Genomic DNA, 12,097 nt, shown 5'->3' with positions numbered 1-12,097 from the left:
TTCCCTATCTGGGAAATAATGGTGCATCAGAGCTACAACCAGGTTGCTCCTTTCTTCTCAGACACAAAGGTTTAAAAAGCAATGCAGTTCCTCAGATACACTTCAATGCTTCAGGGTCCCTGGACTCCAGGCTCTCGCACACACATGTGGTGCTTTCCACAGGCTCAGCCATAGCTCAGGTTTAAGTGGCACGTCTATTATCTAGTAGAACTTCAAAGGTAGGTCATTCCCTTCCGACCCCTACAGGAGTAGTTAGGAAAAAAAAGTAACGTGTATGTTTGCTTAGGTCATTAAACGAAGCAGCTATGAGCATGGAACAAATTTGATTATATTTTTTACTGGGTTGATTTAGAAAGAACACATCTTAAGCTGGTATAATGCTGAATACATGCAGTTTCCATGGAGTATAAAAGGGTTATTCCTCTCCTGTCTACAAGAATAACAAATAAAAACTTTTTTCTTGTTTACAGAACTTAACAAGTGAGAAAAACTGAAGTCCATAGAGTCAAGCACCAGACAACTACAGTCTGAGACATGACAAATGCTGCTTCTCTGGTCCACAGCAGCAAGTGTGACAATCCACCACTTGGACAATGCATCTGAGTCAGCCGTGCTGGCAAGATGAAGATGTACCCAGATGCATCAGAAGCCTGCCAGAATCCACCAGTCACTGTTTACATGACCCTGACCACAGGACTATCATCACAGGCTTGTTTTTTATGACAACAAAAATTCACGGATTGCCTAATGATCAGCTTTGACAGAGACCTGAGTGTTTCTCAGGAGAAAAGGAGAGGAGAAAGAGGAACACACAACCAAACTGGCAAAGAAAACACAAGTAAAACACATGCAGCAAAGAGAGTTGAGAAGGGGAGAAAACCAGAAGAAGGGTATGGGAACAAGAGGCAGGGAGAGCAGGAGCATCAGAGAGGGACACGGGGGGAGGGCTGAGGAAAAAGAGCAAGAAGTTGACAGAACTCTTACTGAGCTTTAATTTGCTGTAATAAATAGTTCACATTAAAGAGAAGACAATTTCCTATTAATGTATAAGTCAAACAGTAGCTTATGTGTATCTCATTCCTGAAAATCTCAAGCCACTAACACATGGGATAGCAACCTCAGCACCTCCTTCCATCAAAAGGTTCCTATCGCAGCAACAAAGATCCAGAAAAACTCCGCAGTGGCACAACATTATTGCACTCAGACTACCTGCTAGTTATGATACCAATTACAAAGGAACAGTGAAGATACATATGATTCTTTGGTTGAAATGATGTAGATGGATTGGGAATGCTTTATGAATAGATAGGCTGGAGTATTCAGTAGATAAAAAGGCCTTGAAACGTTGTATTCTGTGTAAAATAGATGAGGAAGCTAACCTTGTATCTTGAGTAGAATAGATAAGGGGGTTGTGCCAGCCTAAGCTAGTTTGTGCTAATGAGAATTGTGCTAATTAAGCCAAGGGTTAAAACCAGGCATGTGTAAAAACTGAGTTCAACTAAAGGACACTGTGAGGAAGACTATCAACGACCACCAGAGGACCCTGAAAGATCACCAATGAACACAAGGGAGCACGCGTCAAAGACTTTTGCATACGTTAATGAATTCTGGGAAATAACATGAATATTTAGATTATTTCTCAGAAATGTAATGAATATGTATATTCTAATTGTATATAACTTCTATGGTTGAGTGATTTGGTGCGCACACTAGGTGGAGCGATCCCCTGTGCGCCCGGTGCCGCATTAAAGAATGCCTGCTTTCTAAAACTCCAAACCGAGTCTTAGAGAGTGCTTATTTTGCCGACTTACGGTAACAGTTAAATCCATGTCATTATTCACAAGTGAATGCACAAGTTACATCCCAAAGCAACTGGGGAAGAAGTATCAGAAGATACTATAAATTTCCAAAACCAGCATGCAGATCAGACAAACTACAGAGGAAATGGAGCTTACCTGTCCTGCATCTTCTCCCAAAGATAAAACTCCCAGACTGACAGCCTCTGCACAAACTTCAGCACAAACCATTGTAATCTGCACAGGAGCAATGAGTGGCTCTTTAAGGGAAAACAGAAAGCGTGACCCCTGAAACCAGCTCAGACTGTTCCTAGCCCTTGTTTCCTTGGCAGCAAATGGTCTGACGGTTGGCACAACACTACTCACAAACTGCAACAATGAGAAAACCACCAATTGCTAAAAACAAGCCTCACAGATACAATGTTTGTCCTTGGAGGAGAAACATTACCACCTCCCTTAGACAAAGTCCTCAAACTGACAGGGATATCCCTGAGACAGCTACTTACCCATCTACCCTACTGCTACCAAGTTCCTTACGAACAGCACGAAAACCCCACAAACTTTCAAAAGCAGATTAGAGACTATTATTTCCATGCCTAAGACAAACAGCAGTCAATGCCAAGCAGGGCAGGGTGGGGAGAACAGCAGCTGCCTTTAGACACCAGCTCCTTACCCTGCAAGTTGTCTCACATGGAGAAGTTGTGTCTTGGCTAACCAGGGCATGCAACAACTAGAGACTAACTGGGAAGGCAGTGCTGCAGGAGCAAACAGAAAGAGATGCAATAACAGAGAGTAAGGGATTTTCAGCCAGAATCTCAAAACTCCGCTTTTGTTTGTTTTTACTAACACCCACTTCATTTCAGCGTCTAACATTTTGGATAAAAGATGATTTTATTAAAGATTCAACACATATGCTGCTTCATTTAAGATTCAGGAGCTAACAGTATGTATCTCGGTCCTTCAGCATAATCGCAGACGACCTGGGCTGACAGTCTTGATATTTTGAAGGTTAATGAAAACAGAATTTCTTTTTAGTCTTTTCAAGTTGTTTTTCTGCTTCATAAAAATAATATGCATAACCTCAATTTGTTAAGAAAAAATCCCTTCCAGATCACCTTTGGGAACAAATTTAAGCCTGTACAAACTTGAATCGAAAACACCAAGAAGCCCAGACAGATAGAAAATGGAAAGTTGTAATTCTAAAAACATACAACAACAACATACATTAACACTGGAATAGATGATACAGACAAGTCAGACTAGTTACTCTGTGTGTTCTTAAATACCAACAGTGTGTGTCTCGGTTATCACATTATTTTGTATTCATAAGTTTCAGTACTCAAAAAATGAGGTTTCATATAAACCTCCAATTAAGGACTAAGCGATGCCAGCAGCCTGGTGCCTTGGAAGCTACAACATTCTTGTCGTTAACACATTTTATAAAGCACATCTAAGTTCCCACAGTTAGCTGAACATAACATATGCTCGTTCTGTGTCACAATTACGCAACTACTCAAGGAAGAACTCCTCCTCCCTACTTCACACTGTCAAGCCTGGATCAGCAGGGACACTAGAAAAGCAGAATATTCCAAGTTTTTAATGCAGAATAATTTGATTGCCTGTGTGCCATTTTGTTTCATCTCTGTTTGCAAGTCTCAGAGTGGCTGGGACATACTAACCCCGTCAGAACATTATCATTTACTGCTGTCCACTGCTTACAGTCATGCTGACAAATTATTTAATCCTCCTGTTATATCCCATGCTGAGCAAAGACAGAAAGCATCTAAATGAGCTTATAAAAGTAAACTGAGCTCAGGAAATTACACTATATTTGGCCCTGATAAAGTACTGTTTATAGAACACAAACAGAGCTGGGAAGGTCCTGGACAGTTCTTTCTTCTACGTTAATAAACCTCCTTTTCCCCTGGCTAAGACCCTCAACACAGTGGACACAAATCTCAGATTCCACAAAAATGTACGTTCTTCCAGTATTCAATGTACTTCCCCAAAATTAAAAATGTGGTATTTTAGTGGAATAAGCTTCTAAAATACAAAACAAACACTGAATAGCTTTTAAGAACAAAGTCAAGTTTTCAGTAAGCAGGATGACCAAGAGGGTTTCATAACAAGTACCACAATTTCCAGTTCAGTTTTGGAACATCACAGGTGAGGGCTAAGACCTCTGGACAAAAGGAGATGAGAAAGCATAGGAAGGAAACGAGCTAAAAGGAGCTGACAGAGACAAGGACAGGCACTAGAGTACGACAATACAGTACTCTCTTTGCTCACTACTCCCTCTTTGTCACCACATTTTACTCTAGTTTAACACTCAGCTTATGCTGAAATTTTGGAGTATTTTATTTCAGTAAATGAAATGGCCCTTCTGGCCACCTTTACTATGGCTAAACAAAATCAAATTGAGAGCTGAGAATTTAAGCAGGGCTTGGATCACCATCAAATCATCGAGAGTATCCACTAAGTTATTACAAGCTTGTGCAACTCATTAATAACCACAGTAAAAAGAATCGGGCAGAGTGCCACTTAATTTTATCTGGCTGAAATGGCTGAACTGTAACATTTCTATCACTAATACCTAACACAGCTCTCCTGTCTTACAAATTTCTGGGCTACCGAGTCACACAGACTATTTGGCTAAGAGATGTAAACACAAGAATCAACAAAAGTTTTACATACTCGTCATGAGACACAGTTTTGGACTAAGGTGGATCACCTAACATTACATATATGCATAATAGCAAAGAGGAATATAATCTTCTATAGCAGCAGAGATAAAAGATTTGGTGCCTTTTTTTCTTCTCGTTTTCAATCTTGGACTTTCAGTACAAGCCTCATTGCTCAAGGACACATATTTATGGCTTGTGTATCAAGAGCAGTAACTTTTCTATCAGTTTAAAATCTTTAATGTAATTTTAAAAAGGTTATATTCTACTGTGGTAACAAAATTCAAATTAATTTTCTGTTATTGCTATGACATTAAAGGATGACTAATAAAGTTTCAGAGTCCTTAAAAAAATCCCCACCAGAAAAAAAAGCATTCATGAAGAGCACTAAACAAATTATGAAACCTAGAGTCATTAACCGAGCATTTACTTTTTTTGATCACCGCTTATAGAGACACGTCAGTATTAGCAGTGTTCAGCATTTCAGGAAAAGCTTTAGGTTTGGGGCTTATTTAAAAGTCAAAGCTTTATTTCCTTGTCAACACCTTTCAGAATACAGCAAGTACTCTAGGAAAACAACAACTAACAAACTACATGTAGAGGATCAGCCGCAAAGCTACAGATCTGCTCTCCTCTAGAGTTCAGCAGTAAGTCAAACTTTGTTACTGTGTAATCTTCTAATATAGCCAGTATTTTTATTTTTAACTTCTACTTGCTGAGTACTTTTCCTCAGACATACCCAGTCCTGAAGTAGCAAACTTCATCCTAAAAATGCAGGCGGACATTTCAGAGCAAGACCTTGAATCTGCGCTCCTTCGAGCAGACCTATCATGCCTTCAGCCAGCCCAGGCAGTGAGTACCACAGAGCCACAAGAAAACAAGTCTCCCAGATGGGATTTATCCTAAACAAAGAGGAACGGGAGCTGCCAGTCACCCAGAAGCAGAGAGGCCAAGGAACTCGCTTTCCCAGCCCATCAGCAAACTACCACAAAACAGCTCATACAATGGTTTCACTTGTACAGACAGGAGTAGTTTTTCCTCTGCCTAGCTTAATTAAAAAAAAAAGAAGTCATTCACACGTCCTGTTTTAAATTACACTTACACTGAACATTTTTTGAGGACTGCTGTAAGGCTTGTTGTTTGCACTGTGGCCAGTAGTTTTACTCTTTCTAGAGTACTGCTTTTCAATGACTGCAGCAGCATCTTTAGTGCCACCTACCCTTGAGAAGGGTAAAATAATCATTGACCTCTTCCTTACTCTTCCCAAACTGGCCTGGTCTAGAGATGCCATAGGCAGCTGCTGACCTCTGTTGTTTCTAAGTTCAGAAGCAGGATGGTAACCAGAAAAAAAACAGCAAGAATCTAGACAGATAGCATACATCTCCACAACAAGGAGGGCAGTATTACCTCCCAGCAATCGCAGCCGACTATGCTGCCTGCTACTGCACTATTACAGATCATACATCTCTATGAACAATTAAGATGGTCAAGTTGTGGCCTGCTTAAAAGCATTTTGATGCTGCCTAGCCTTGAGAGCCTGGTATAGCAGATGATTTTTTTACATATTGTTACCAAAGAGAAAAAAAAAAATCTCGTAATAGGATGTCGTTTCAGCACATTTGCTGCCATAGGGTCAGTTCACCCAGTTGAACACTGGTGGATGGCAGCCAACATTTTCTTTGACTAGAACAAACCAAAGGATTCAACAACAGCACAAGATGGCATGCTCAAGTGAGTGCACATGTAACCCTGAATGGCTATGACTTCATTCCATGAAAACAGGCTGCAATCGCATATCCTGCCAACCACGCCCTTTAAGCAAGAGCTTTACCCAGCTGCCTTGGACCCACAGCCTGCCCAGATCTGTGCACTTGGTGCCACTGCTTCTGCTAGAACCGTACCATCTGTGCTGTGGAAATCCTAGCAGCAGGGTTTGATAGCCCCAACCCAACGGCACATTAATGGCAGCATAAAGATGCTAGCATCCACAGTGCAGCACCCTCAACACAAAATCGGTGTGGATGTTATCAGGGCTTGCTGGGGAGCCGGGGGCAGGGAAGGCAGCCATCTGGCTTTTTAGCAAAGCTCCTCATCTCAGCACCGAAAGCACCGAAATCTCTGCATTAGAGTCAGTCTACACAGAGGAACGTACAAGCCTTCCTGATGCATCGGTGGAACTTGAGCTCCTAAAAAGAAAACTAACGGGCATCAGGAATGAAAACTCTCAAAGTCAGCCATTGGTACTTTTGAAACAGTAGTGAATGTGTAGGTATTAACAGAATTTTGCTTTACACATTTTGCAGAAATAGATTTCTTCACATATTAGTGGGAAAGAAGGGTCAACACAACAAATTGATCTGGCATCGAATGGCACCCATTCTTATAATGTGTATAAAACGTTTTGCAAGCTTTTAAGTAGTTAAAAGGCTGCTTATGTATCTACAACAAAACTGTAGCATTTTTTTCTTGCATGCATGTGCGCACACACATACACACACACACACACATTCCAGATAGGATTTAGGGTTCCTTCTTATTCTCCTGGAGGAGATGTTGTCTTTCTCCTTTCTCTCTGATTTGCTGGCAGACCAAGCACAGGCTAGCTTTGGTTCTTTTTGCTGGTATAACAGTGCATCAGAAAAGTTACTTCTTTCCCTGTTGCACCAACTCACAATCCAGAGCCAAGCAACAAATTTACTTTCTTCTGGGGAAAAAAAAAACAACAAGAAAACCTACAATAAAAAAAACCCCACAGCCCTGGTAGACAGGGATTTTACAGAGCAAAAGACATGCAAGACAGAACTATGGTGCACTGTGGTCTATCAGGGTCTTACTGTGAAAAAAGCAACACCACAGACTCAAGGAAGTGGAAGAAAAAAATATATGCAGAGAAGGGAGGATAAAGCATTCTTAGAAAGATTTTCAGTCAAAGATAAGACGACAGACATAACTGGTTGATTCAGTGGCACTTAGGTTATCTTTTCTGAGAATCATACTGAACATACCTGCTCTATTCCAGATTTGTAAACTCCCTGACAAAAGGTACAGGACAGTATTTACAGTAGCTGATATTAACTGAGACTGCCGAATCTTTTCTGCAAAGATGCAGAATACCTTTCTCACCCCTGTTTGTACGACGTCTGCTCCAAGTCAGAGCTTTGTTTAAAATACTGACAGAGTGACTCACTTACAGATTATAATGGACTTTTATATTGCCAGAAATGATCTTGGGCATACGAGGAAAATAAATCTATACCTACCACAATAAATAACTTAGAGCTTATTGACCCAATGAATGCCAAAGTAATCAAATAACATTTTTTCAATCTGCTTCATTTAAAGTGAATTTCCCGACAATAAAAGCTTGCTTTCTTTTTAATTTACATTCAGTTTCAGGTTGCAGGTAAAAGCCAATATAAGGATGCTGCAGTTATCCAACAATGAGGTATCAGGAAATTAAGAATTACGATTACGTTTAATAGAAATGCAAACACAACTGGATCCATGGCCACTATAGTGCTTTGCTTATCGCTTGAGATCACTGAAAGTTAAATCAATTGGAAGCATGTGATCCTTCTGGGGCAGGAGAAACATATAGGGGAGCACAGAAGTTGGGAGGTAAAAACGAAATGGCTAAGTATGATGAAGGAAGAGGCAGGAAGTACCAAAATCGGTAGGGCTTAGAAGAGACTGCATGTACAAGAACAGGACCCACCTGCTTCATTTAAGAATAGGTAGGAAGCCCGAATCCTGCACCACCTCGGAAATCATGGGTCAGACTCTTCTATGAACAAAGCAGCACCTGAGACTGTGAAAGTGGGCCTGAACGCTTCATAATGTCCAGAAAAATTAGAGCACGTAGTCTGGGCTGAGATTCCGCATGGCACTATGCCAAGGCAGCAGCCCACACATGACCAGAGATTAAACCCCACCTTCACACATCAGATGCTGGCTTTCAGACATGGCTCAGCTTTCTTCTCTCACATCCTGCTCCATCCTTCTCCCCCTCCCTACTCAGGGGAGATAACAGAACAAGTTGCACCCATGCAGGAGATGGGGAAATAACCATGAGAAAAGGCTGTTTGAGAAAGGGACCAGACATGTATGGAAAACATAGAAGCAGAACAGGGCAGAAATATAATCTAATTTTAACATGTAAGGATGTGTATTTTCCCATTTAATGAACCTGACGCTCCTGCTGGAGTAGGATTTTCTCTAGCTAGAACAAAGAAGCCAGCGAGAGGGCAAGAGGGCTAAGCAGGACACCAGTGGCATGTGCACTTATATCATTATTTCTTGAAACGCAAGCTATATGGAGTGTTTTGCTGTACTTTTGCTCTACAGTGCATCAGGTTTTAAGATAACTTTGTATTTTTTAGGATTTGGGAAGATATTCTCATGGGGCAAAAACTACTCATACTCGGGAGGTTTTTTGCTCTTTCTAGGTACCTAGTCTTTTGTCCAGCTGATTGTGTCCTGCTCCCAGCAGTGATCACATCTCATCTAGCATGTTGTAATGGAAGATTAGATGAGTCTTACAAACGTTCTTGAAGATATTTTTTATTATACCTAAAAATATATCTATCAATTATTTAAGTAAGAACACTCCGTACTCAATGTGTTTTAGGTTAGGGAAGGACACCCACCCTGCTCCTAAGTAAAAGGGGGTTGAGCTCCTACATCATATGCAAAGGTCAGGTCAGCTTTCAATAGAGACACAATCAACACATCTTCTGGGTTGAATTCTTGAGTTCCAAAGGACTATGCTACATTCAGGCAAGCTTACAATTCTTATGCATAGATTGATGCAGGCAGAGTTCATTTTTCAAAAGTACTTCTACACTAAATGTCTATTTTATATTTGTCCATGTAAATAATTAGATATTCATAGATGTTGGATGCTTGCAGGCAATAGATAAGCAAAAGTACATGCAGTGCCACAAGCTTTATTGAATTACTAGAAAATTCTTAAATACATTAACCACATACTGCTATTAAATATTTAACATCAATTCTGATGACTGTTTTAAACCCATAAATGATTAAATGAATTCTTATGCAATACTAATTGTTCAAACCAGGGGCCTTCAATTAATTATTGTAAAAGGTCACTTTCTATCAAGATGCAGGCTGTTAACAGGCAACACAAAAAAGGCAGCTGCAGCTCTACTCTTTACTATGTCTATATGCAAGAGCTGAGCTGGTCCTCCAGGGAAGAAACCGGCTACAAGAGCTTGAGGCTGTAAAAGCACCATGCTGTGGGAACAGGTGCTTCCCCTACACAGAAGCATTCCTCCTAATTTATCCATACATGCCAATACTTAGAAGAGTCAATCAAACCAGACTCTCTCAAACAAAAGCAAAGTCCAGGGCACATAGCCAGGAAAGTCATTTCAGCAAATAACACATTCATTTCTTGGACACTTCATATCAGACTGTTTTTCTTTGATCTTTTGACATTAGGGGTTCTGCATACTATGCTAGTATGTCAAATAGCCAAAACTTGTCAAAAGTCAAATATTAGTTTCACCAGCAATGTTTCTTATTTATACGCTTTATAAATCAATTGTACTCTTCTGACTATTTAAAAACAAACAAACAAAGTAAAAGTGCTTTTTTTTTTTTCTAAAAAAAGGGAGGACACATTTGGTGTTACCTAGGGTACCACTGCCGGAATACTTTCAAATAGCTTTGTATATGTTCCAGCTAAACAACACATTCAGATTTCCTAGGCAATTGGTTAATGTCCATGTTTGGTTGAAGATAGTTTTAAGATAACATAGTAACAGTACACAGATAAATTAATTCTACTCAAAAAAGGTAAACAGTAATTAACATTTCCTAATGTTACAGTTTTGTAGAGATCCTATAATAAGCCTAATGGATAAAGAGCCTGCAAAGTGTAAGATGCACGTCTTACAGGATTTGAAGTGGAGGACAAAAGATTTGCTTAAATTATGAGACTCGAATTTTATTAATGTTGTTGCCAAAAGTAGGTAAGACATTCTAAGAGACATCATTGAGCTTTCATCTCATGTACATTAAAAGCAGTGTTTCAGAAATCTAATTTTGCAGACCATCAGATACAGTATGTCCTAGGTTATTTTTCCATCTGTGTTTTCAGAAGCATAAAAAAATGCAAGATGAGATAAGCAGAAATTAGTGAAAATATTTTTCATCCATCAACACAGCATTTAAAAGTAATGTCAAAGAAATTAGGCATCAAGTACACAAACCTCTGGTGCATTTTAAAAGGCTACCAGCAGTACCTGTCTCCATCTGTTCTCTTCCTCTTAAAATTTCATTAAAAAGTCATAAAAATAATATTCAACACACTATGTTTAAAGAGAACATAGCCCGACTTAAGTTATATGAAAAAACGCAGCATTTTCTTACTTGCATCAGTATTACAGGGGTCTGACAATCTAGGCAACTTTGAACACATTTTGTGTTCCTATTGCACATGAGGACACAAACAGGTTAAAGACTCAATGCTTGATTTCACTTTCTAGCATCAGAAGCTTTAGACCAACATTTGAGGGGCACAGTTTTTCATAACTGACAAAAGTTATTGGCTTCACAGAGATTTACGTACTTCTAACAAGAAAATAAAGTACACTGAGAGAAGGAAATAAAGTACACTGGAAGAGGAAAAAAATATTGAGAAGAAAAAGTCTAACTTACAACACTGGGAGGCAGCACTGGGCAATGGTTTCTTCTGGACCTCCTCCTGAAAGGAATACTAAAGGAAAAAAAAAACCCAAGGAACACAGACCAATCAGAAAGCAAATGGTAACTTTATGAAACAGCTTTCAGAGTACAGCATGCCACAGATAAGAGAAAACATCCCTGGTAGCATCAAAGCATTAAATGTTCTCCTTAATATCCACATTCAGCCACACTCCCATAAGTCTCCTCTTGTTTCATGCCAAAACCAGGTGTTAAAAAGTGGACATCTGGTTAAGGTGAAGTCTGCTTTACTACAAACGCAGGCCCTATTCTCAATTCTGAGACCTCAAATTAGACATCTAAAAGATCTTATTCTCCACACCACAATGTCACTGTGACAGGGAGCTCAGAACTGAGTACAAGCCCGTTTATGATTAGACACTCAAGCACAGCTTCAACAGTTCAAAACTCATTTGGGCTCACAGCAACACTGCAGTTGGAGACTGAAGCGGTTAGATAATTAGTGTGCCTGGTAGGGCAGTAACACAATGTTTGCGCAGTCAACACTTACAAACTCTTCTGTGATCCACTGTACATCCAAAGTGAAGAATTTTTCATCTCATTTAATACTATATTAGAGGACATAGAGATATTTCAATTAGCCAGCTTTGACTTTTTACAAAGCTGTTTGTTACAGCATCAAAGTGTTCCCTAGGGGAATGCCAGCGGTTTTATTCTGTTATTCTTCTCTGTCTCATATTACATAGAGATATGAGAAAATTAGGACAATTGAGTGAAATAATGAGAACAGTCTTTGCTAGGGAAAAAAGGTCCGACGACAAAGGAAGTGGCGACCTTAGCAACCTGGTGCTGCAATCTGTGCAAAACAGGGCCACTAGACAGCCTCTCGTTCGATTTCGTAAGGATTAATGACCAGTTCATTACACGGCA

The 12,097-nt window shown here is 39.8% G+C and overlaps 1 protein-coding gene across 1 annotated transcript in view; it reads right to left on the bottom strand.

Moving 5' to 3' along the window:
• Positions 1 to 12,097, bottom strand: part of LOC104079816 (protein unc-13 homolog B-like) — a gene marked incomplete at its 5' end in the record, with an annotated part of 65,482 nt that overhangs the window by 35,380 nt on the left and 18,005 nt on the right. The window contains one exon of the mRNA XM_009581976.1: positions 11,162 to 11,219. Within this exon, the coding sequence (XP_009580271.1) occupies positions 11,162 to 11,219 (58 nt within the window). The remainder of the gene's footprint in view (positions 1 to 11,161; positions 11,220 to 12,097) is intronic.

The sequence above is a fragment of the Fulmarus glacialis genome, unplaced genomic scaffold (genome assembly GCF_000690835.1).
Source record: "Fulmarus glacialis isolate BGI_N327 unplaced genomic scaffold, ASM69083v1 scaffold12337, whole genome shotgun sequence".
NCBI classification, from domain to species: domain Eukaryota; kingdom Metazoa; phylum Chordata; class Aves; order Procellariiformes; family Procellariidae; genus Fulmarus; species Fulmarus glacialis.
This window is presented reverse-complemented; position numbering and strand designations above follow the sequence as displayed.